This window comes from Aspergillus ambiguus (assembly GCF_047715705.1).
Source record: "Aspergillus ambiguus strain CBS 117.58 unplaced genomic scaffold BDV59scaffold_4, whole genome shotgun sequence".
NCBI classification, from domain to species: Eukaryota; Fungi; Ascomycota; class Eurotiomycetes; order Eurotiales; family Aspergillaceae; genus Aspergillus; species Aspergillus ambiguus.
The window spans coordinates 1,059,250-1,083,836 of record NW_027395517.1 but is presented as its reverse complement, the minus strand read 5'-3'; the positions used below and the strand labels follow the sequence as shown (position 1 = coordinate 1,083,836).

At 52.0% G+C, this 24,587-nt stretch overlaps 8 protein-coding genes across 8 annotated transcripts; 5 read left to right on the top strand and 3 right to left on the bottom strand.

Annotated features, from left to right (window-relative positions):
• Positions 1–775: 775 nt before the first annotated feature.
• BDV59DRAFT_114164 (putative U1 snRNP complex component Yhc1) lies at positions 776–1,993 on the top strand. Its single transcript, XM_073686664.1, has 4 exons — positions 776–880; positions 962–1,090; positions 1,180–1,260; positions 1,350–1,993. The coding sequence occupies exons 1-4, from the start codon at positions 814–816 to the stop codon at positions 1,667–1,669; spliced, it is 597 nt and encodes a 198-aa protein (XP_073551574.1). The 5' UTR covers positions 776–813; the 3' UTR covers positions 1,670–1,993.
• A 1-nt stretch (position 1,994) lies between these two features.
• BDV59DRAFT_114160 (transient receptor potential ion channel family protein) lies at positions 1,995–5,216 on the bottom strand. Its single transcript, XM_073686663.1, has 2 exons — positions 4,376–5,216; positions 1,995–4,320 (listed from the first exon to the last, which is right to left on the bottom strand). Exons 1-2 carry the CDS (start codon positions 4,746–4,748, stop codon positions 2,471–2,473), a joined length of 2,223 nt encoding a protein of 740 aa, XP_073551573.1. The 5' UTR covers positions 4,749–5,216; the 3' UTR covers positions 1,995–2,470.
• Positions 5,217–8,607: 3,391 nt separating this feature from the next.
• On the top strand, positions 8,608–10,043 carry BDV59DRAFT_114403 (SDR family NAD(P)-dependent oxidoreductase). Its single transcript, XM_073686669.1, has 3 exons — positions 8,608–8,798; positions 8,860–9,483; positions 9,540–10,043. Exons 2-3 carry the CDS (start codon positions 8,912–8,914, stop codon positions 9,727–9,729), a joined length of 762 nt encoding a protein of 253 aa, XP_073551572.1. The 5' UTR covers positions 8,608–8,798; positions 8,860–8,911; the 3' UTR covers positions 9,730–10,043.
• Positions 10,044–11,759: 1,716 nt separating this feature from the next.
• On the top strand, positions 11,760–17,273 carry BDV59DRAFT_114231 (uncharacterized protein). Its single transcript, XM_073686666.1, has 3 exons — positions 11,760–15,389; positions 15,443–16,843; positions 16,900–17,273. The coding sequence occupies exons 1-3, from the start codon at positions 12,081–12,083 to the stop codon at positions 17,056–17,058; spliced, it is 4,869 nt and encodes a 1,622-aa protein (XP_073551571.1). The 5' UTR covers positions 11,760–12,080; the 3' UTR covers positions 17,059–17,273.
• BDV59DRAFT_114205 (putative metallo-beta-lactamase domain protein) lies at positions 16,908–18,628 on the top strand. The gene is made up of 3 exons (XM_073686665.1): positions 16,908–17,604; positions 17,657–18,245; positions 18,303–18,628. Exons 1-3 carry the CDS (start codon positions 17,489–17,491, stop codon positions 18,495–18,497), a joined length of 900 nt encoding a protein of 299 aa, XP_073551570.1. The 5' UTR covers positions 16,908–17,488; the 3' UTR covers positions 18,498–18,628.
• Positions 18,629–18,645: 17 nt separating this feature from the next.
• Positions 18,646–19,509, bottom strand: BDV59DRAFT_199153 (uncharacterized protein; the record flags this gene model as incomplete). Its single annotated transcript, XM_073693304.1, has 1 exon — positions 18,646–19,509. The coding sequence occupies one exon, from the start codon at positions 19,507–19,509 to the stop codon at positions 18,646–18,648; it is 864 nt and encodes a 287-aa protein (XP_073551569.1).
• Positions 19,510–21,131: 1,622 nt separating this feature from the next.
• On the top strand, positions 21,132–21,500 carry BDV59DRAFT_171589 (uncharacterized protein). The gene has a single exon (XM_073688590.1). It carries the CDS (start codon positions 21,219–21,221, stop codon positions 21,447–21,449), a length of 231 nt encoding a protein of 76 aa, XP_073551568.1. The 5' UTR covers positions 21,132–21,218; the 3' UTR covers positions 21,450–21,500.
• Positions 21,501–21,554: 54 nt separating this feature from the next.
• Positions 21,555–22,606, bottom strand: BDV59DRAFT_199151 (putative short-chain dehydrogenase; the record flags this gene model as incomplete). The annotated part of the gene is made up of 5 exons (XM_073693303.1): positions 21,555–21,955; positions 22,009–22,077; positions 22,130–22,213; positions 22,266–22,342; positions 22,407–22,606. 5 exons carry the CDS (start codon positions 22,604–22,606, stop codon positions 21,555–21,557), a joined length of 831 nt encoding a protein of 276 aa, XP_073551567.1.
• Between the last annotated feature and the right edge of the window lie 1,981 nt (positions 22,607–24,587).

Sequence of the window (24,587 nt, the reverse complement as noted above, 5' to 3'; positions counted from 1 at the left end):
TTATGAGAAACCGAAAGAATGGACTGTAGGCTTACTGACAGAGCGGGGCGTCATCCAACTTAAATAATAATTGGTCTGGCAGCCTTGCTGTGGCGGTGTCAAATACGATAGAGTATTGAACAGACTAGTACGGACTACCTAGGTCCTAATAACACAGCCGACAACAAAAACACAGACGTCCTTTTAGTAGGATGGATAACCAAGCTACGTTAACCATCCACCAACGTAGCCAACATCTGACACGTAAGTGAAGGAGCTGTAGCAAACCATAAAGACATCCAGCGTTTCTGCCTGATAATTCAGGGGTATGTTTATGCCTCAGGAATGACTCTGCGTATTCTGCCGTCATACACCGCCTTGATATCTCCATCGCATTGAAACCTCCGCTTCAACGTCCATTTTTCATGCCATTCGCGTCTCCACATCTATCCGGCGGACTACGTCTCTTGTTCACATCTGCTACACACATCGTCCAGCCTGCTATCTGACCTTCGCAATCACCATAGTATTGGACCCTCATCAGAACCGCAAGGCGCTATCAGAGCGCAGTCAGTTTAGCTTCCATCGCCTGCAGCGTTTCAAGGGCCGCGACATTCAAGATCCAACATGCCTAAATATAAGTCACCCTTTTCCCTTTATGCACCAGAGCTTCAAACTAACTGTCGTTGCACTCTTCTGTAGGTCTCCTAACCACCGCGTTGCATCGCTTAATCTGTTAAACCCACCGCCACCGGCTCACCCAAGTCGCATCGATACTGACCTCGGCCCTCTAACGCAGGTGACTATTGTGATGTGTATCTCACGCACGACTCAATGAGCGTGCGCAAGGCGCACAACTCCGGACGGAACCATCTGCGGAACGTCCTCGAGTACTACCAACGTAATGCACTCCCTCGGCATGCCCCTGGTGTCAAGCTCGGCGCGCGTGCAGTCCGTTGGCGTTGACTAACCATCCGTCCAGAAATCGGTCAAGAAAAGGCCCAGTCCGTCATTGACTCCATCACCTCCTCCTACGCCGCCGAAGGCCAGGCCGTCCCCAACCCGGCCATGGTTCCTCCGGGCGCTTTCCCTCCGCCGTTCCCCTTCCCCGGTATGTGCCCGTCCTGGAGCTCCAACCAGATAAAACCAAGCACAAGGTGCCATCTTGTGACAGACCCCAAAGCTAACAAGCCACCACAGGTCGCCCAGGCCAAATGCCCCCGCCTCCGCCGTTCGGTATCCCCCCTCCCGGTATCAACGGTGCCCCCGGCATGCCGCCTCGTATGTACTCCCCTTCCCACCCACCGTCTAGCCCAAATCTCCAACCAAGGACACGGCCCCCAGCGCTAACACAATCCCAACTGCTACAGCCCCCGGCGGTCGCGGCCTCCCCTTCCCACCCCCGTTCCCTCCGGCCTCTGGGCCCCCCGCAGCCGGCCTTCCCCCTCCACCTCTCCCCAACATGCCCGGCGGCCAGCCTTTCCCTCCCCCGCCGGGCGGTTTCCCGCCTAACTTCCAGACGCCGCCCCCCGGTGGCCCCGGCTTCCCGCCCGTTCCTCCGCCCGGCCAGCCCGGATTCAGCCCAAGTCCCGGCCCCGGGATGTCCGCGCCTCCAGGTCAGGACGCATATGCGCCGCCACCTGGTGCTGGGTTGCCGGCCCCGCCGCCGGGATTGGGTGACCACCGATGAGGTGAGGGGAAGGGATGGTAGTGTGGAAGTGTATGGAGGATTGGATGGATGCTGTGGAGATGCGTGTGCATGGCAGCGGTTCGTTACTTTTCTTCTTATATACCTGATGGATGGACGGTATGGTTTTAGATTTGCTCTTTTGTTTTCTTTTCTCCAGCGTGTTGTTTTCTCTTTTCCAACAGGCGTCGTGTTTGTTTTTCGGCTCCAGAGAAGTCAACTCGGAAAAACTGCAGACATATCTAATGGCGTGTACACATAACAATCTGATGTTCAGTCACGATGGCATCATGCGGTAACAACCTACAAAACGTAATCTACGACGGACGTATGAATTTCAACACCATGCGTCCGGCAACGCAGGCACTAGAATTATGACTTCTTTCAATACATGAAATCACAAGCAACACAGGGAGAGCCCTGTCTCGATATACATAGTGCACAGTTCAGAAACCCAAGTCCCGAATCTCCAAATCCAATGCTTCAGAACGCCAGAGAAAAATAGCAAAAAGACTGAAAATGAAAGGAGGGATATTGCCCCGGTGAGATGACAACGAGAGTACAGCGGCCCTGGAAAAATACAAGCATTTTTTCAGTATAGCACAGTATACCTCAAGACATAGCCGACAATGCGAAAACGGAATGGGGAAGGGGAAGCGCACCAAGCGCGAGAAGGTTAATCAAAAAGAGCAAATAGAAAAGGAAAATAATATAAAGCAAGGATGACAGAAAACCAGTCCAATCCCGCGCTAAGAGCCATAACTTCATCTCAAGCAAGGCACGAAAACACAATCATGGTATCCCTTAGTGGTCATATCCTGCACCTCTTTGCCACGGGCTAGCTGTGTTCTGTGCACGATAGGCAGGCATGCCATTAAGGGGGGAGGCGTTGTAGCCTCGTGGTACCGGTGACGGTGACCGAGCGTCATAAGCGGGAGGACCCCGCATAGCTGCCCCATTGTTGCTGGGGAATAGGGGCACGGAGGGGTCGACAGGCGAATGCGGAGCTTGGCGAGGGGCGTCGTGCGCATCCAGGTTTTGGCGGTTAACGCTGGCTCCATTGCCGCTCGAGAAGGACCCATTGTCATCATCAAAAGGACTGGATTTGTATGCGGTGGACTTCATATCACCACGCGCGGTAGCACCCAGAGCATCCAGCTCCGTGGTCAGCTGAGTCTGCGACTTGATGAAGGAACCCCGGTCGTCTCTCATGGGTTGATACCGGGTATCGGGGTTCTTGGAGACAACGGCATAAACGGAGGCAATAAGTACCAGGATCAGGAGAACCAAGGCAAACACGGCATTAATCACGAAGAAGACCACGCCCATAACACCAGTGACAAGGCCGGGCTGGTTGAAAACGTCGGAGAAGAACAGAAGGAAGATGGCGTTCAGGAAGTTGACAGCGGCGATCGCGATGTTGTAGATATTGGTCTTCTTGTCCATCCATGGGCGCATCACGCTGGCGCCAATCAACATAGCAGCTTCGATGATGACCAAGGCAACGGTCTGCACAACAGGAGCAGGTTGACTGAGACCAATGAACATTCCCTTCACAAAAATGTAGGCCAGGACCGGAATGACGAAGTAGTACGCCGTTGCCCGGTATTGCACATAGAGGAATCCCCATTTGTTCAGACAGGAAGGGTCGGAGTAGAGGATGTAAGCGGGGTTCTTGTGCAGGGTAACTGAGCGTTTCGCGAGAAGGACGACCTTGCATGAGGCCCATCCCAAGGCCGCAAGAATTGACAAGAGCATGATGACGGCCAGGACAACTTCGGCAGCAGAATCGTGCTGGGTGAATTCCCACAAACAGAGTACACACATTTGGGGGAAGCCGATGAGGGTCAGCCGGAACAAAATGCCACGGGCGACGATCTTCCATCCGTTCCGGAAGTCCTGGAACTTGTCACTCTTCATCTTGCCCTTCTTCGCGAGGAGTTCACAGCCCGCCTTGAATAGGGCGACAAGAAGCATGACCACGGCAACGAAGACGACGAAGAAGATCAATCCAGTCAGGAAGATATTCGTCTCCTCGATTCCAGCCTTGAAACCGACACGAGTGATACCACGAACGGTGACGGTGTTAGTGTTTGCAGTTTCAGATTCGGCGCCTTCACGCTTAAATAGGTGCTCCGAAGTGCGCCGGAGCAAGCCACCTGCAGTGTCCATGGGCGTGTCCAGGGACCGCTTCCTACGCTTAAGCACCTCCACGGACGTTGTCGACAGCTTCGAGAGCAATGTTGAAGGAGTGCCCCCAGTGGCGCGTTGGTACCAAGTACATATCGTCTCCAGGAACCCGACATGGATGATACCCATACTCCAGGCGAAGTTCTGAGTCCACGACTGAACGATTGGGGGCATATGGACAGAGATCATGCCGAACATGGCCTGAGACTGCATGAAACTGAACAGCGACATCGCGTTGGCGGCAACGTGAGCGGCAGTGTTGGAGTGGCCAAGACCGGAAGTGATGGCAGATGCAGCCAGACCCAATCCAGAAATAATCGCGGTCGTCCACCCAACACCCTTCTGATACACAGTCTTGCCATTCGATAGGCTAGCTTCAACACATGTGATAGTCTCGCCCGTGGCCGTGGAGTTGATTAGAATCCGGACGGAGGCGTCGAGATCAGGAACAGTGTACGCGATTCCTACCCGCCCTGGTTAGTGAACAAATCGAATCAGAATCGAAGCAAATGATCTCACCAGGAATCGAGTTAACCACATCTTGTGGGATCTCAATTTGCGCCTTGGGAACGTCGATCGGGCCGGTGTTCATGGGGCAGAGACCGGGAAGTTGCATTTCACAAGGGTCCAGTTCCTTCTTCAGAGCAGTGTAACCGTAAGCATCCAGAACAAGCTCCGCGACGACCTTCCCAGAAATGGCGGCGACACCGTCGAAACTGAATTCAAGGGTCCGATTCTCCGGAGTGAACAAGACACTGAAATAGGTGGCCGTGAAGTTACTGCTATCTTGGCAGAGGTTCAGGGCGTTGGATTCGATCATCTTCACAGCCGACACCAGCGGTGTCGACTGGAAGGCGACCAGAAGACTGAGAAAGAGCGTTATGAGCCGCATGTTGGCGGTGATCTGCGGTCGCTTGGAGCTCTTCCGATGGAGGAAAAGAGGAGAAAATCGTAATATAAGAGGGAGGAGGGGGGAACAAGTGCGAGGTAGTACTGATACTCCAGAGTACCAGCTTGGCGCCGGCCGGATGCGGAAAGGGTCTAGGTCGTATTGTCTTCCGACGAATGGGAGGGGACTGTCGGGGGAAATGGCGGATATGCGGAATATCTGAACTCGATGGAGAGCGGAATTCACAGCGTCATCAATGGGACGGCTATTAAGGGATGGATCGCGACCGCTAGTGCAACGGAGACGGAGAACTGATGAGGTAATTATGCGGTAGGGCGACCGGAGGGAAGTAAGGAGGTAAGATGGCGATTGAGATCAGAGACGAAGAAATAAAGGAGCGTCGAGGTAGTCAAAGGACAGTTGAGTTGAAGAGAACGTCGGAGGATTTGTTGGAGAGATGATCAAGCGAGCGGGATGGCGACACACAGTATAGCCAGAAGGAAACCAGGGGGGAAGTGCCTGGGACCCTGAGGGGAAGGTAGAATAGGTAGGCAGAAGAAAATCGAGGGGAACGAACGAAGAGGTGAGAAATGAAGAAGTAGAAGAAGAAGAAGGGAAAAGAGAAGAGGGGAGGAGGGGAGGGAACTCTCTCTAGGAGACACAGGGAGGAAGAGGAGGATGGATGAGGGTGTTCACAGGGAGGGAATGGATGGCGGTTCAGTTGCAGGAGAGACGGGCGGGAATGGAATGGGAATGGACGGCTGATTCAGCAGCGATGATCGCGGGTGGGCCAATCAGGGCGACGGGGGCGATTGGTATGAGGGTCAGTTCCAGCATGGAAGAAATGGGGAGGGGAATTAATGAGGAAATTCTGAAGGAGGAAGAGAATGAGGCAAAAGGCCGTGAAGAACAAGAATAGAATCAGGCATCATATGCACGATGGCGGGAAAAGGCTGCAACCCGTCCATACACAGTACATCCACTACCTACCGAACTTCTTACATCAGTATTATCCTCCATTACACTGTACACAGAACCCTAAAAGTCCCTACAGATTGCTTCCTACATGGCCAAGATTCAGATCATAGACGTTCTGCGTCGACTATGGTTCTTGGAGTCCACTCCATCCCTCTTGCACTGCGAAACGTTTTTGCCTTCTCCCTCCACTCGGCGCACGCGCGTCCCTCAGGGGTTGGGTCCGGCCCCGAATGCGGATGCGATGATGACTTGCCCATGGTTCAGCCCTCGATGATTAACTGCCCCCAGGCCACTCCCATTGACAGCCAAGAAAGAAAAATTTCCTCGCAAACGACGCTTAATGGCTCTGAAACCGCCCTCGATTGCGAGATTACGCGCCGGCTCGACGCTGTGGGGTGATTCTCCAATACAGACGCAACAGCAATCGCCATGGTTTTTTTCCCTTTGAAGTTCTCATTCCTTCAGTGGATCTCTGCTCTGCCGCTCATCTTAACTCCAGCACCCATACGACTGGCCCATTGCGTTCGAACACAGACCGACAAGATCTCCATAGCGGCCGCACTTCTCCATAATCCTTCCTCCTGAAAGTCACTTGGGATCATTTTATCCTTCTGCCTACAGCGTACAGAGGACTAGCTCTGTACGCCGTATTGTACCTGAAGTTCCTTAAACAACACCAACCGTATTGTGTGTGCTATTAATAACCGGTGACACAAGGGCCTTCCCACGGTTCGCTCCGCGGCAAGCCCAACCACTACCTAGGTTGGCGGGCGGTCCACGCTGTCTGTCCTTGGGGTTTACAGCAGATGGCAGACATGCAGGGTCCATCCGATGATTCTATCCGTGTGGAATGCTTAATGGAGCTCCTGCGTACGAAGTAGATTTCAGCGCGCTGAATGCAATATCTAAGCACAAACCCTGCAATACGTGTCTCTAATCCGTCTGCGAACGCGGACCCATCTCACTACTATCGAATTTAAATCAAACCCTCAGTGATGCGTCAGATGGACACGCCTCACGACAACTATTTCACACCACACTGGTATCGTCTCTTGGGGAAGCCCTTAGCCAAGCCTTAGGATCCTTCTCCGTACTGGGTACCCAGAAAGGCTAAAGTGATTACGAGGGCTGCACAGCCCCCTTTCACCGCTCACGCAACCAGAGCAATAATACCCTCGTTATTATGTACTCAATTAATCTCATTCATGCTTGCTCATGTTGCTAGTCATGTCTCTCTCTGAAGCAATAATAGGCCCCCATCGAACATTTTCTACTGCGTACTGAACTCCTACCCGCAAGATGCCCTCCCTGATGAAGATCCGCCCATCCCTGATCAGCACAGATCATCGGCCTGTGCCATTCTGGGAGTGCGCGTCATGACATCACCCGCCTCCATTGATCATCTGTCTTTTCCCACTGACCCTTCTTCTCAGAAACCGTCAGTTGATGACCTGGTTGTCGAATTGCGAGGCAACAAAGCGGAGTTGGATGCAGTATTAAATAAGAGAAATAATAATACTTCGTAGCGTGGTAGACTCAATTACGAGACTGTATTGAACCATGGACCGCCGGAGACTATTTTTGGTACATGAGATTCGACTGCAGAACCAAACTTCGTTTCTGGGTCAGTTCCGCCAACTGCCGTTCTCCCCTTCTCGTCTTCCGTTTTGGATTTTCAGGGTCCGTTTCAGAAATGTACTCCCAGTTAGTCACCTATGAACATAACTATCTTCTATGAATATCGCCCTCTGGAAGACACGAAAAGGTAGAAGACCCCTTTGTCGGACGTGGTGGCAACGATGGTCAATCAACGCTATCCTCTGTCATCCGGCTCCTTCCGGGAGATTTTGCCATTGCCTATTATCTTAGCTGTATCATTGTCTCCGGAAAATGAGACATGCCCCGGTAAGGTATTATGTATATGGGACCATTCAACATGGTATATTAAATTGAGACAGTTTCAGGCCCCTTCCATGTGGCTTCATTGTTCTAGGTCTTTTCAGCCGAGACCCAAATCATTTACCATTTACCGCTCGAGAGGCGGCGGTTCCATAAGATCTGTACGTAGTACGCAGTAGGACCGTCCAGCTCCATCTGAATCATCTTCAAAGAGTCTGGCCATCTAATAAATTAACTAATGGTTATCGTCCGGAAAATATGATGTGGAACTGATGCGTTAATCCATGTCTTCTAGGGTTATCATCAGTACAGTGTATCATTGCTGTTCCTCCTGCCAATCATTGGATCTGGTAGTCAACTCAGATGTAGGCTACCGTCCGATGTCTGAAATGACTACACATTCGCTACTCAGCAATTTGCTTATTCATTGCAACATAACGTCGACCGCAGTCCTTATCCCACATCCCAAAGTACCAAGCACCACAATTATGGGCAACATGCCCAATATGATCAGGTGACTGCCATACATCTCCATGGCATATGATTAGGTATTTGACTATAGTTGAAGGTATGGGAAAGCGCATATCGGTCGGTACTTTGTCAATATGGTCTGATCGATGTAAGTGTTTAAAGTCATCTTAGACAGGCACAGATCGTGGCGGGTATCAGCGTATATCATCCTTTGGTTGCCTTCTTGATGCCTGATTCCTCACCTACCTTGGTATAGAAATACATCGCTGGCTCTGTTAGTATCAGCCTTCTACGTCGACCAAGTGGATCAATCCAAGCCAGCCTCACTGGCACGAAGTGTATCCGAAAAAGGCTCAATTAAGCTTAGCCCACTTAACGGATAACCAACTATATTTTATCATAGGTGAAGATTTTCGAGCCAAGACCATGATGATTCTCGCGGAGCTTTAACCATCGCTTTTGAAGACACGAGCTGTCCCTCGGAAAACGATATCCAACGCAACTACCTTATGCTACAAGTCATGATAGTCAGAAGTGGGGTTTTAATATGCCACACCTCCTACATAGAGTATCTCCTTCGGATGTCTACAGCCGACGACGACTTGCGACTGCGAAATCTTACCTCATTATCCTTAGGAAACTGGCCCTTTCGCGCTAAGTACCTCCCATATCAAACAATGCCGGATATTCCTGTCCGAGTACAATGTAATATTAGCCTACCACAGGATATCTCTTCCATCTAGTAATGATGAACAGGCATACAAAGTTACAATTCCAGCTCGAAAAGCACTCTGGCAAAACCACCGAGTTCAAATAACATGGCTGTTCGTTTCGATTTCTCAAACAAAGTGATCGCCGTAACTGGCGCCGCATCGGGAATCGGTCTCGAAACCGCAAGGCTATTGGCAGCGAGCGGCGCAACCTTATCCCTAGCTGATGTCCAACAGGCAGCTCTCGAGAAAGTTGTCTCTGAACTGGACGGTGTCGGGGCAGCCAAAGTCATTGGACACGTTGTTGACGTGTCGAGGGCAGACGCTGTTGACGAATGGATCGGTAAGACCGTGGCGACATTCGGCAAGCTGGACGGCGCAGCCAACTTAGCCGGGGTTATCGGCAAGGATATCAACAAACGCACGCTCGCAGAGCTCAGTCAAGATGACTGGGAATTTGTGACTGGCGTGAATCTGGGCGGGATCATGCATTGCATGAGAGCGCAGATCAACGAGATGAAAGACGAGGGCAGCATCGTCAACATGTCGAGCGTTGCGGGTGGGATGGGGTTTCCGACGAACGCGTCGTATACGGCTGCGAAACATGGAGTTATCGGGCTTACGAGGACGGCAGCGAAGGAGTTTGGGAATCGAGGGATCCGTGTCAACGCGGTCGCCCCGTAAGATGTTTCCTTCTGTGCGTATATGTTGATCGAGCCGCTGACGCTGCTTTCAGGGGTTTGATTGATACTCCTATGCAGGCGAAGTCTGCTGAGATGCGAGGACGAGATAGGGATTGGACCTTTGCAATTAAGCGCATGGGGAAAGCTTCGGAAGTAGCCCACCTGGTCGCTTGGTTGCTGTGCGAGGCTTCTGGATATATCAGCGGCACGGTGCAACCGATTGATGGAGGGTGGGCGTGTTGATTGCCTGGTGTACCCTTGTACCTGGCTATTTATTGATGAAGCAAAGCCTGTAATGACTTCTAGTTGTCTATCGCTCGGGTCGAATGTACGAACAGTCCTACAGAAAGACCGTATATTTTAAGTATCCCCGGACCTTTAGGCACTCGGTTTAGTACGCTGATACCTTTCCAACGAGGCTCAAGATTGGGGTCAGAGTCCGACTGTTCCCGGGGTTCTAGAGTCCAGAAGAGTGGTCTATTTGTACAGTGTGGATTCCATACTCATATGCAGTATCCAGCTGAAGCATTTCGCAAAAAGGACGTAACAATGCTTGTTATTCGGATACGACAGTGAGACGTGGGGCGCGCAGAACGTGCTCAGACGTACCGTACAATAATCAGGGGCTACTGGAAAGAAATTAGCCATGTAAGGCTACTGGCATATTTATTATATGTTAAGAAGATCTTAATTCTTATATTGATTTTGTTGTAAATTGGATCTGCGGAACCAGGGGTACTGGCAGTTCGTTCCACGGTACAGCCCGCCAGATCTATAATCGATAGTAAGGACACTGTAAGGTATGGTTTCACAATAATAATGCCTGGCCTACGAAGTACATTGTGATGGCATCCTAGGATTCATAAGTCTATGCAAAGAGCCGTTGAACAGCGGTGGATTGGGCGGTGGCTGGTCCGCTTGAATGCGGTGGCTGGGAACCGATCCACTCCGCTTCGGCAACGTCCTGTCTCAAGGATTGGGCTATCTCGCTGTGTTGAATTGATATGGTCGGAGAGCGCATTGGTGTTCTGTCAGCAGATTGGACTCTCTTCCAATCACTGGAGAAAAGCGTTGGCCAGGTCGGCGAGAAAATGTGATGAGTTGGCGGCCGCACAGCCAATGGACGACGGTGATGGTCGTCCCGGAGACAAAACGGGGGCCAAGCGCCTGAATCGTGGGCGTATCTGACCAGTGGGAAGGCCGATAACCTAGGGTTCCTTTTTCCAGGAGCACGAGCAGGTGGTTCTTGGGGCGGGTCGGAGCTCGATCCACTGTGGGTTGATCACAGAGGCCGGAGTACCCGTTGGAAGAGCACACAGTACGGAGTATCTAGGAGGGATTTCGTATGTAGGTACTTTGACTATATGGTCCGAGCAAGACCAATTGCTAGATCATGCTCGCTTTTGATCAAGTCAAGTGGGCAGCAGGGTCTCATGTTGTGAGGGGCGAGACAATTGTGCCACGATGCCGCTCGCGCAGTCCGAGGTTACAGATCACATCTCGGATCACACTGAAAGTGACGGGCTCCGGTGGAGGTATAAATACCTGGGAGCTCCTTACTTTTCCCTCTTTGGCCCGAGAGCAACCGGATCTCACGACGGGGAGGAGATGGAGTAGGGTTTCGTTCCCAGCCACCTTGCGTGATAATCGCTAGGGCATTCCATCCGGGTGAAGGAGCAGAGGGAAGAAGACGATTTCTGTAAAATGAAGTAAAATAAAATAAAATAAAATAAGATAGAGACCATAATTAAACAGTTGGAAGAGAACCTCAGCTCGAGGAGAGACCACGGCTGATGGTTTTGCAACGGGGCTGCGTTTGCTGTCCGGCCGCTAACACGATCGATCCATAATTGTTGTTGTTGTTGGAGGAGGATTTGACCAGCCTTCATCTTTTCCCTCTTCCTCTCCTGCACCACCCCCGTCGTCCTCCGAGTTTTCAATCGACTCTGCATTCCAGTTAATTCATTCTATTCCATTTGCTTTCTCCCTCCTCTTCCCGTCCTCCCCGTCATTTCTATCAACCCACGGGAATGGCTCTGACGATGCTCGGAATGTGTCAGTGAACTCTCCGTGAACTCTCCGACTTTATCACCATCAGGTACCGATCAGGTAGACATACAACGCAGACAAAAGAAAGAGAACCGAGAGCTGGGATCTCTCTCTTGTCTCTGAACTGTCTTTCACGTCTTCATCCTCCACCCTTTCCAACTTCTGGTATGCTTGACTCGGTTTCGTCTTCTATACCTGCTTCGTCCTCCCCTCTCTCTTCCCCGCCACCGCTTCTTTCCATCGTCACCTCCCCTTCTCCCCTCCCGCGTCCTGCACATCGATTGTCCGATCGGTAATGACCGTTCATCTGTCTGTCAGCTTCCCGGATTCGATTGCAGACGCTGGTCCTACGCACTGAACTTCCCCTCCGCGCATCCTCCCTCCCCTGAAGAATTCCAATCCCTCTCCCAACCCAACCGAAGAAAGATAAGACAAGGACTCTCCCCCCAAGCAAACACGATCAGACAGTTCACCCAAACGGAGTATGATCGTGGCTGGTTGAGACTCGGGTTGGACCAGAAAGAAGAACCGTATCCTCCTCCGTCATGGGCGTCGATACCCGCAGACCGATCTTGCCCGCCCCCACTGAATCCATCGTCGACACGACTGGTGGCAGCGCAACAGGAACTGATTTGGCAACTGACATCTCTCGGCGCACAGACAAAACGTCGTACTCCATTCCTGACGACGGGAGTCCCGTCACCATCTCCACTCACCAGAAACGCCGGCCCCGCGGGGAGGATTCCAAGCTGTCCCACTCATCCCACCATTCCCAGACCTCCCTGCTCATCGAGTACTTCGAGGGCGGGAAGGGTTCTGGCGCCCTAGTCTCCCGACCGAGCGTGCGAGTTCGAGTCACCCCTTCGTCCGGTAGGAAGCACAAGGACCACGTCCAGATCACCGATTCCAGCGGGAAGAAGCCCTACTCCCGCCGCATCTCCTTCAGCTCGCCCTCCAAGCTCAAGTCGCATGGGGACCACGCCGGTGACGACCAGAGTATCGCCTCTTCCAGTGTAGGCACCGATGAGAACCACCAGTCCTCCAGTCGCCCACCCGTGGAGATTGAGCTCATGAATCGCGACCACACCAGTGAGCTCTCGACTCTTTCTCGTGACGCGAGATACATTCAGCCCACCTCCGACATCTCGTCGATGCCCGCGGACAGTCTGCTGGAAGCATCATCAGCTGGCCCCCGTCGGAAACGCAGTCGGAGTCTCGAGCGGGAACAAAACCAAGACTCTCAGGTGTACCTGAAAACTCCTTCCCACCAGAGAAGCCGCAGCTTGAGTACCGAGCGCATTGCCCATCGCGTTGCTGAGAAGCTCAGCAACGACCCGCGTGAGGTCTCGACCGGCAAAGACCCGCAGTCGGAAAAGCACAATACCGGGGGCAGCGATCCTCAACAGACAGATCCTAAGACTTCTCGCCGGCGACTATTCCGCGAAGAAGACATGAGTCCCGAATCTAGTCTTCTCAGCGCCTCGGCCGTATCCTCGCGCCGTCGGTCCGGTGATCAGTACTCCATCCGGTCCGGTACCTCCAAATCGTCCATCAACAATCCCAGATTGCTCGAAACCGTTGAAGATGCCATCCGCAGATTGATCTTACCCGAGCTGAAGGAGCTCAAAAAAGACCAAAAGGTGATCTCCAATACGTCCAAGTTCGAGCGAGACATGAGTGCCTCCTACTCGTCGGCGAGTTCCCACAAGGACGAACTAGGTAGGCGACTCTCAAAGCACGCTAGCGCTCCTAATGTCCGGAAACCTAAGGTCGTTCTCAACAAGGATAGCCGAGACGAAGGTATTGTGCTATCCGGTGATTCGGTCCCGTCGCAACAGGAGCGAAGAGCTAGCAAAGACACCGATACAACGTCAGATGGGAGCTATGTCAAATGGGGCCATCGTCCGGAACTGTCCGATCAAGATAAGCTACGTCGACAGAGAAGTAAGGGTCTCCGTGATGCCGAGAAGGCTGCCATTGTCGGGAGCGCCTTGACGGCCGCGGCACTCAAACATCATGATTCGCGTTCTAGTATCGACAAGTACGAAAGAAGGAGATCTAGTGGCCCACGAAGCCGCAGCGCGAGCATCAACGAGACAGAGCTAGTCTTTCAGAAACACAACGTGGCCCCAATGCCGCTTCGCAGTGCGATCGAGTCTGACATCACAAGGGACTCTCTTCTCTCAGAGCAGACCGCCGAGCCCATTTCTCCTCGGTTTGAATCCAAGGTTCACGATGCATCCCCCGGGTCGCCGAGACAGCTGGCTTCGCCCACTCCCCGTACACCTACGCGCACGCCCTTGGATTCAAGGTATGAGCTCAAGCACAGCAATCTGTCGAGTCACAACCTGTCGATCCACAGCTCCTCTGATCATGACTTACGGGAGAAGAGCCGCTCGCCAGGAAGTGATGCTTCAGCAGGAGCCATCGCCGCAGCCGCGGCGGCCAATCTTCTGGATGTCCACTCAGGCTATCGGGGTCTGAACTTGAATGATATTAACACTCGCCGCGCCCTCAGTCCAATTCAGAGCGTTGCTAGCAATCAGAGTGAGTCTCACATCAGACAAGACTCGACTCAACACGGCGAGCAAGAGTTCCTGGAGAACGGAAAAGACGTCGAGCCGCGGCTTTCGATTGACTCTCTTTCCTCCGCACCGAGCACCAATCTCGCCCGGTCGACCCGCCTAGACGGCCCCAGTTTCGCAAGTCAAAGTGAGATTCTGCGACACCACAAATCTGGCCCCGAGTTGGGCTACGAGGAGTCGCCGGGACCGTCGCCTCGACCGAGAGAATGGCAAGAATATTCCGACGGAGAGGATAATCTCGATTATCGAAACTCGATGGCGGAGACCACCAGTACTGAGGGCCGGCGGATGACCGGTTACACAGAAGAGAGCGATGTTGACTACATGGAAAAGGTTAATCAAGGCCAGCCTGTCGCTGGGATCGGGGCAAACCCTCAGTTTGTTCATCCGGTGGCAGTGGAGTCGGCCGTTGCATCGCTCCTCGACCCGTCAATTCTCGACACCAAGTCCAATCAGTCTGGAGGAAACCGATCCCAGACGAGCGAATCTCGCCAACCGGAAAATCGAAGCCCCACGATTGAAGAGCGAGGTCTTCCTACGTCTCGCGGGCCTCGCCAAGGAAGTCCTCTGAAGCAACGACAGGATGCTAGCCCAGATGCGACCTCCTTCCCCAGACGAATGGGAGCCACTTCGCCTCCGCAGAGTGTCACCCAATCAGTAGAGGATCCGGCTGAGCCATCCCATATGTTCTTCGATCACCTCCAGGGGGAGAGTCCCAGAGGCGATCAAAGCCCAGATTCGGAGTCGGAGATAAACACAAACCCCTCCATCATCCAAGGCCCTGCTCACGAAGGCAAGTGGGCTTATGACCACACTCCACCTAAAGGGGAGCAATCACCTCTGTTCGATAATGCCAATGTCGCTGCTGGCAGTGCAGGCATGGACTCAATGGAGAAATCAGGCTACGATCCGGAATACTACGCCGAAGATGGCTATGGCCCTGGTGGTCACTATGATCAACAATACCCCAGAGGTCAGATGCTCGACACGCCTTCGGGGGTCAGAGACGAAGGATATGTCTCCGCTGCCAATCCCCTTTCCCCTAGCGCGGAGACGCCTGACGCTGCTGCTAAGGGATATGGCGGTGTCGATACCAATGGTATGGGTCTGTTCGATACCCCCGTGGGGGCAGACGATCAGTTCATGCCGTCTCATCAGCGACAAATCAGTGGATACTCTCACGGGATCGGTTCTCCCTTGTACGATAGTGCAACTGGCCGCGGGATCGACCAGATACAATCGAAGGACATCATCGCTCTTATGGACCATGTGAGTTTCCCCTTACGACGACATGATAGGGAATATCTACTAACGTGGCGCAGCTTACTGTCCGTGATGCCCAACGGAATGCTCGTGACACAGAGATACTAGTCACGTTAGTTCGGAGTGCTGCAGAGATGCGCAATTCTTTCGAAGAGATGAAGAAATTCATCGCCCAACAAGATGGCCTGCTCATGGACGCAAGCGATAAACAGCATGACAGAACCTACAGGGCTCTTGGCGGGCCGCGCCCGCAGCCGGCCAGCGCCCCAAGAAGTGTTCGTCAGTCTACAATGGACGACGGTGATTCGAAGCGAAAGAATGTCTTCAAGCGTGCGCTTAAAGGCCTTAGTCTCAAGTCATCCAATGACTTGACCAAGATCGAAGAGATGTTGGAGCAGCTGCTCGAAGAGGTCGAGGCCTTGCGGGCTGGTCAAGATGATCGATTCACCCGTAGCGGCAACCGGGGCCCTAGTGTGGACCCTGAGGGTTACGAGCCGGAGGGTCAAGCTGGGACCTCTTCACCTGGAAACCAATCTGGATACCTCTCGATGTATACCCGCCCGATGCCAGACTCCGGCGCAAACGCACTAAAAGTTGGCACTGGCCCCGAGGCCGACGGCAAACTGCGTCCCGACGATCGTGGGGGATTTTTGAGCCCGAATCCCACGGAGAATGAGAATGGCCAACAAGAAAGAGCTGGATCTGCTCCTTTGTCGACCCCTCCCCGAGTGCCAGTGGCTTCGGGTGCCCTCAGTAACGAGACAACACCCAAAACAAATGAGAAGGCACGGAAGCACAAGTCAAGCAGTTCCTCATTCTTCCCCAAGATATCGCGATGGTCTAAAACCACCGCATCCTCCATGGGCGATAATATCCGGCACAGCATGCAGCCATCACGCAAGGATCGCGAATCTTTTGACGCGTCCCGTTCTGGCTCCGATTTGGCAAATGGGCCGTATCGGACAGCCGACTACTATGATCCCCAGGGTGACGACAGGCTGCGGTCTGCCTACACGCTAGACGACCAACAGCAAGAGAATCGGCCTCCATCTCCTTTAGTGCCTTCTCAAGTCTCAGAAGCCCCGAAATACCAGGCACACCGGGGTAGTCTAGACCTCCAGCATCCTCAGCCGCGCCAAGGGCCTACAGGACGGTACCAGTCTCAACTGGAAAGTCAAGCCCGTATATATGGCATGCCAGTGTCAGGCGCTCCCTACGAGCAGTGGGGTTCCAACCCTAGCTTGTCCGGTGCCAATGCCAACCAAGGATATGGTGGCAGCCCTCTCTCCCCTATTTCTGACGCAGGCCTGTCCGAAACAAGCTCTCGGTCAAACCGACAACCTGGTCCTCCCCGGCCTCCAAAGATTAAAGATGACGGGCCGTTGATCCCGGAGAGGGCGTCCAAGGTCAGCAGCAATAATGACGAGGAAAGATCCTATGCCGATCGCGTTGTCTCGAGGGTAAGTTCAATCCGGTCGTGATTGTTTTCTTCGACAAGTGCTAACCTCATCCCTAGAGCTCCGCAATGCATACCGCATCACGCAACACGCCTCCTCCCCGTAAACCGACGGGACCCCGACCACTGAACTCAGGCAGCCAGTACAGCCCCGGCAGACGCAGAAGAAGCCATTATCGAGGAAGCCCTGACCAGGTAGATGATGAGCATCCGTATTAGATTCGTCTCCCAGATACCCGGTTTCCGCTCTTAATGAAGTCATGATTTTTGAGTATTTGCAACATCTTTCTTGGAGTTTTCCGCGCGTTGTCTTGCTGAGAAGATCCCTATACCATAATGGCTGGCTTGTACCTGTTGATCCGTGTACTGATACAACGTCCACATAGCGATTCCCTTCTCTGCATATTTTCACTGTCTTCTGACGGAGTACATGAATGAAAGGCGTACATGGAGCAATTCTTCTTAATGGATGATTCATCACCTAGACCAAGTCGGGCAGCTGAGATTGGAGGTGTAGATATAGATGGTCAAGGTTGGGGTTGATGGGCTGAGTCAGCCCTCTGCGGAGAACGAAGCAAAAGTGGGGTATGCGATTAAATCAACCTTCATTTCCTCAACTTCTCCCTAAAGACAAGTAAAGACAATTACAATGACAGACTCTCTCGATCTCAGCATCTGCTGCACCTGTGGCACTCAGTTTTCCGTCACCTCCGTTTCATCATGCAAAATCTGCGATGATCCGCGACAGTATATACCTCCAACGGGGTAACCATCTCTAAAGTAGCTGCAGAAAAACCACAGATACTAATAGCTCCAGACAATCGTGGACGACGCTCCGCAAACTCCAAACCAGTCAGACCTATCACAACGACTTCGTCCCAGACAAAACACACCCAGACCGGCTCATCGCCATCCAGACCACACCCAAACTAGGCATCGGCCAGTCTGCCTACCTCTGCCGCACCCCAGCGGGCAACGTCCTCTGGGATTGCATCACCTATCTCGACGACGCCACCATCTCCCGCATCCAGGAACTCGGCGGCCTCTCCGCAATCGTCATCTCTCACCCGCACTACTTCACCACGAACCTGGAGTGGGCCGCCGCCTTCAACTGCCCCGTCTATCTCTCCGCCGAGGACGAGGAATGGCTGTTGCGGCGCGGGCCTCAGCAGGTTCTCTGGTCGGGCCACCGGCTGCCGCTGGAGGTTCCAAACGGCGGTGGTGCACCGGATTTTGAGGCCGTCAAGACCGGCGGTCATTTCCCCGGGAGCGCGGTGCTGTGGTGGAAGTCCCTGCGGATGCTGCTGATCGCGGATACCATTATGGTTGTGCCAAGTGGGATCTATCATGTCGATCGATTGCCGGGGACTACGTCATTCTCGTTCATGTGGTCGTATCCGAATATGGTAGGTTGTGATTGCCTTGGCTTGTCTGTTCCTGGCTGAGAGTGCTAACGGGTGTAGATTCCGCTGCCGCCGGAGGAAGTGCACGGGATCTGGAAGGCGATTAAGCACACCGAATTTGATGAGACGCGGGGTGCATTCAAGGGCCAGGAAACGCATGGCGAGAGTAAACGTCGGGTGCTGGAGAGTGCGAAGATCGTGGTCGGCGCGATGGGGTATCGCGATCATGCTATTCACCTGGAAGAGTGTCCTTGAATGTGTGGTTGATAATATTCCGTGTGACTATTCCTCGGAAGGATGGTCCCTCCATAATACTGCTAATAATACAACATATTGCACGTCGTACGGTACATAGCCTCCGTCTAGTGAAAGAGGGAACAGTGAAGAAAAACAACAATGGAAGCTAGACCTCTGAAAATGGCCGGACAGATGTCATCCCGCAACCACGAATACCGTACGGCGTAGCCAGGAAGCTATAGTCGGTGCCATCGCTGACAGGGAACTTGCCCGGGAAACTTTCCGACGACGCAGACCTCGGAAGATGGTCGACTTTCAGCATCGCGTGAGAATCGCCAGATAGCTGGGGGGCCACCGAGTCAATGGACCACGAACGACTGGTGCTGAACCACGGCGTCTGTGGGATCATCCGTTCGTACTGGGCTGCGGAAAGAGGCACGGTCTGGTGGAGACGCGTTGAAGATCGAGACTGGAAGCAGGCAGTGCTACTGCTTTCTTGTGCCGAATAGATGGAGTCACAGGTGACGTGCTGGTCCCGTCCTGGGATGGAGTCGAGTAGTTGGAAATCGACCTCGTCCTGTCCGCCCTTGACCCTAGTCCGGGGTGAATGCTGCGCAGGACGGATTGCCAGCCCCCCGCGGGTTGGTCGGGTGCCCCGAGCCTGTGTAAATTCTGGTGAATCATCGTTCCGAATATGTGTTTCATGCAATGGGATGTTCTCCGTGCTGGAAGAGGAGGCCGAATGGAGGTTCAGCATCGGGACATCGGGTTTGTTTGCGGTACGCAAGACCAGTGCGGGAATGATATCCAGGCAGATATCAGTGATCACTTGCTCTTGACGTGGTATTTGCCGACGATTCCAGTGGGCTACCGTGGAATGTTGGGTGCGCGTGCTGAACATCAGTATGGAGTCCAGACCCTGTAGGAATTTCAGGCTGAACAGCGCACGCATCAGAGAAAGCGCTTGTCGGAGGCTGATGGTGAGGCGGTAGACTTGGGGAAGAACCGGGTTGCTAGAGTCTGTGGGCATTGCTTTGATTTGTTTATATCACAGCATATATGGTCAGTTGGTTGGAGATATTGGAGTAGAGACGCGCATTGTGGTTCTCTTCCGCATATTGGGAGTTGCAATGTAAAAGGCAGGCTGGGCGAAGGAAGGCGCAACTGGCAGTATTTTGGGTTCTACTCAAGGTCTCTGTATAATTCACAGACAGTGGAATACTTGACCAGCACATACTTAGAGGTTTTATGGAGTAACATAGTGCTCGGTTGAGATGAAGCTGCAGATCAGAATCCACTTTCACAGCCTACTAAATAAGCCCGGCGCGAAGGATTCTTTAGTCTACTAGGCAACATTCATCCTCCAGTAAATGGTCTAGCCTGGACACAATCCACTCAGGGATAGATATTAAGTCCAATCAAATTGGTTTCAGTATCTCGGCAAGGCTGCTCAGCGGCGCTGCGCCCCAGTCCCATACTCCAAGCACGCCCCAACCTCGTATGGCCTTATCCTTGTCCAGAAACTACTACATAGCTGCTGATCTAAATATTAGCGACGGCCCGTTAAGCATCTTTTTTCCGTCAGGCATATCCTGCCGTTATCCCGCCATCGTGTCTTCCACAACCCTCACAGCTGAATATACCCCAGGACGTCCAAAGTTGCCAGCAATGGCGCCAACAGGTCCTGATAATTTGCACAGCACTCTAGAGGTTGACTTTCGTACACATGATACTCACAAGGTGCCGGTTATAGCACCAAATAACGATGGGGGAAATGAAGCTGTCCCTTCGTACGGAGGAATGCCGGCACTGCCGACGACCACTTCTCACTCAGGACAACGTATATTGGGACTGCGACGGCGGACCTTCTGGCTTGCCACTGCTTTACTAGCAGTATGTGTCATTATTGGGGCTGTAGTGGGAGGCGTTGTGGGCAGTCGAAGCCGCGATACAGAGACTCCTCCGCGTTCTTCTCCAGGCACAAATTCGACCCGATCGTCTAACCTTGCTGCCGTATACTATTATGATCAGGACTATATGGTACATTACCGACTCTATATCCAAAAAGACGACAACTGGATTCACGAGTACACGAAAAAGGGTTCCGGGAGTTGGACCCATACATCCCAGCTGGAACTTGCGGTAGAGCAGTCGCCCATCGCTGCCACCGTGGTATACCAAGACACAGCCTTTGTATGTATCCCGGGCTTTAACCCTTTCCATGTGCTAATTGCTTAGGATCTGAGGGTCTATTTTGCTTCCGAGGCAAATTTCATTCAAGAGTACATCACGCGAAATTGGACACAAACACCCACTCAGTGGACAACAGATCCAGCCTTGGATTCACTCTCAAAGATGAACATTCGTGTGCTTGACTCCAGTAACCTTGCTGCTCTCTGGCTCTACCAGAATCAGTCCAACTTTCACCCGTGGTGCTTATACCAGGATACTGAAGACCAGTTAACCCTTCGTGGATCAGACGGCTGGATTACTGAAGATGTTTCGTTCCCCACCCCAAGCCCTGGGACCCCCTTGGCCATGACAGAGAGCTGGCGGCTCGAGCATGACCTCAAGAAATTGACTATGTTCTACCAAGATGACAGCGGCCAAATACAATCAATCTGGGGAACAGAGGAATACAGTTGGGATCAAGTTTCAGTTCCAGTCCCGGCATATTCATCAGACGAGAATACAACGCTCGCAGCTTTTGTATACACGCCAAGTGACGATGCTGCCTACATGGGCGTACTGTTGTCCAACAGTAGTGGTGTGACATCTTTTGTAATCAGAGAAAATGAACATGAATGGAAGGTCGAAATGCCCTCGGCCATGTCTAGCTTGGATCACAGCACTCCCTTGGCCGCTACTCCGGATGGACGTGCTTTCGGCATTTCGAATGGAGTAGTCAAAGAGTTCCGGTTTTCTCCAGATGGATCTTGGGGTGCGGTTGGTGATGTTATCGAACTATAAATTTCTTAGGCAATTGGCTCTGTTGTATCATACTTACTAATAATGTCTAACCCCATTTGCATCAAATTAAATGTCTAATTGAGTGATATATAGACACATTTTCTCTTATGGCAAAGTATATCCACCGTCGATAAGAACATCACTCCCAGTCATATAGCTGGACGCATCACTAGCAAGATAAAGGTATAGGCCCTTGATTTCCTTTGTATGTCCCTGGCGTCCAAGAGATGCCATACGGTAAGCTTCATGGACTGTCACAGGGCTAGCCCCCATCTTAGTATCGAAGAAACCCGGAGAGACAATGTTGACACGGGCAAATTCCCTCCATTCGCGAGCCAGGGACTTTCCAAAGTGCGTAATAAAAGCCTTTGTTCCATTATAGACGGGCTGGTCCGTCGGCACATTGACAATATGCGCGCTCATACTTGAAGTGATGATCAAGTTTCCGCTACCTTGGCGCTGGAAGACCTCCCCAGCATACTTGGAGCAGTAGACGACTCCATCGACTGAGGATGATGTCAGTGACACAGGGATAGATATAAATGGAAACTATACATACCATTGACAGAGATTTGTTTGTGATATTCTTCTAGTTTTTGCTCTAATATCGGTTTTGAAATGGCCATTCCTGTAAAAGGTTAATCTTAACCCTTTAGACGTGCAATTGGGGTCTAACTAACCTGCATTTGCAACAAATATATCCATTCTCCCGAAATCCCGAACGACGTCTGCGATCGCCTTCTTCACTTGTTCTGCATCCGAGACTGCATGTACACTTAGCCTGAAGTTCAAATCGCCTGATGATTTTCGACTTACTATCGACTTTGTAGGCAACAGCCTTAATTCCATGAGTCTGAGATAGAGCATCCGCCTTCCCCACTGCTGCATCATTTCTTTCAGCTCGTCAGCTACACTCACGGCAAATTACTCCTGCTACCCTTGAATATGGGAACTCACGAATTATACCACATGGCAACTCTAGCATTGGCTTCGGCCATCGCCTCTGAAACGGCATAGCCAATGCCATCGGCTGCGCCCGTTACAACGGCGACCTTGCCCGCCAACCTGAATTGCTCCAGTACATTGGTAGGCGTGTCTGGAAAAGGGCGGGGAAACCCTTCCCGGACTTGTGCGCAGTCATTTACTGTCATGGACATTTTGGAGAGGATCTATGGGGCTGATGTACTTGGAAAGTGTTCCGACAGGTTTCATCTGGCAAATATTTATACTGGGCAGATAAGCGACTCAAGGAAGCATGAGGGGTGTCGGCTGTCGGCTTCCTGCCCGCCATAGTTCGGGTCACTGTGGACCGACTGTGGAGGATGTCGGGAGAGACTCGACCGGGTTAAGTCAAACAGTGCTATGCATTCACATTACTCATTAGGGAGGGTATACGTCGTAATTGTCTGTTTGCTTTGGATAAAAAGCTACTTGAAACAGGCTATATTCTTTAACACAAGTTAGAGGGCCGTTTGTATCCATCGTATTTGCTGGATTGCTTCAATGTGTCTGGATGAACCCCTGTTGGCCTTCTTACCGAGGGCTGTACTTGTAATCCCAAGCTGGTTGTAGATACTTCTCATGCGAATCATATCTTGCTCGTTTGCTAGGAGGATGGACCAGCGTCGAGAGAGTCTATCGGTTATAGGACCATTGAGAAGAGCGCCGAGCATGGCCCCTAACGTGAGGACAGACACCATCCAACCTTGCAAAGTCGAGTCATTGGCCAGCGTGGGAAATTCTTTGGCCTGCGATAATTTAGCTGTAACTAATGGAGAGCAACTTCTAACGAAAAAGCACTTACAAAGTTGTCCATCACTAATACTCCACTAATAACTCCTTGGTCATAATTTCTATCTCTAAGGCAGGAGCAGGGCCGGTGTCGCCAACAGCAACCATGTCGTATGATATGATAAAGATTCAGGTCAGGGTGCTGATTAGAACCGCAACCATACAGAGCTGGATTCTCGCAGGAATTCCAGCAAATGTCTGAAGCGGCAGAGCAGCAGGTCCGAGGGTAGATATACCGTTGCCAGTTAGCCGGGCAATTTAGCATATATAAATTCTTGGCAAATCAGAGCATGCAAGCGTCTGGGGTAGTGGAGTCCATCGTCTGAGTATCCGAATGACGTGTATCCTCAATCGGAGTTGTCAATTGTCGGAACTCTGTGCGCCGATTACCTATCGTCGAGCCCCGAGGGTTGGCTATACAATCGGCGCGCAGAGTCCCGACATTCCAAATGACCATAGTTGGATGTGGAGTAGCCAATAAAAGATGCAGTTTTTGTGTCATCTACCGAGGTTGAACTCGCATATAGCCATTCTGGACATATTTGTAAATTTATCCATATACCCCGTCTTTCCGACTTTTCCTTGTCCCAAGAAATCCCATCTTTTTCTCTAATCTCTCATAATATCATCACTTGTACTAGACACATATTCCTAGACAATATGGCGCCCTCAGCTGAGCTACCAGGTCGAGATGCTCTTACTAGCCGAGAGGTTCCTAGCATGGTGTTGAGCGATGGCAGCAGTTCATCGATGACCCCAGCACCCCAGCCCCAAGTTGAAAGAGACGCAGCGAAGAGGGTACAAAAGAGGTTTGCAGTGCGAGGCAATGCAGTAGTTGCAGGTGGAGCTGGTACATTAGGATTGCATGCATGCGATGCCCTCCTTGAGCATGGCTTAAGCGGTCTCATGATATTCGACGCGAACCCGACGAATGCGCAGAATGAAATCAATAATCTACAAACTAAATTTCCTCACGCCAAAATCTGTACTACGAAAGTCGATGTAACTGATGAAGTTGCTGTCGAAGCGGCAATGGAGGAAACAACCAGAACGCTAGGGTCGATCGATGTCTTGTTCTGTTTTGTCGGTATCGTTGGCTGTGTGGAGTCACTGAGCATGCCGATTTCACAGTGGAGGAAAGTCATCGATGTCAATACAACTGGATCTTTTATTTGTGCTCAGGCTGCAGCTCGACGCATGGTTGCACAAGGAAACGGTGGCTCAATTACCTTTATTGCCTCCATATCAGGACATCGAGTGAACTTCCCTCAGCCTCAAGTTGCATACAATGTTAGCAAGGCGGCTATTTTGATGCTGAAAAGCTGCCTTGCCGCAGAGTGGGCCCGG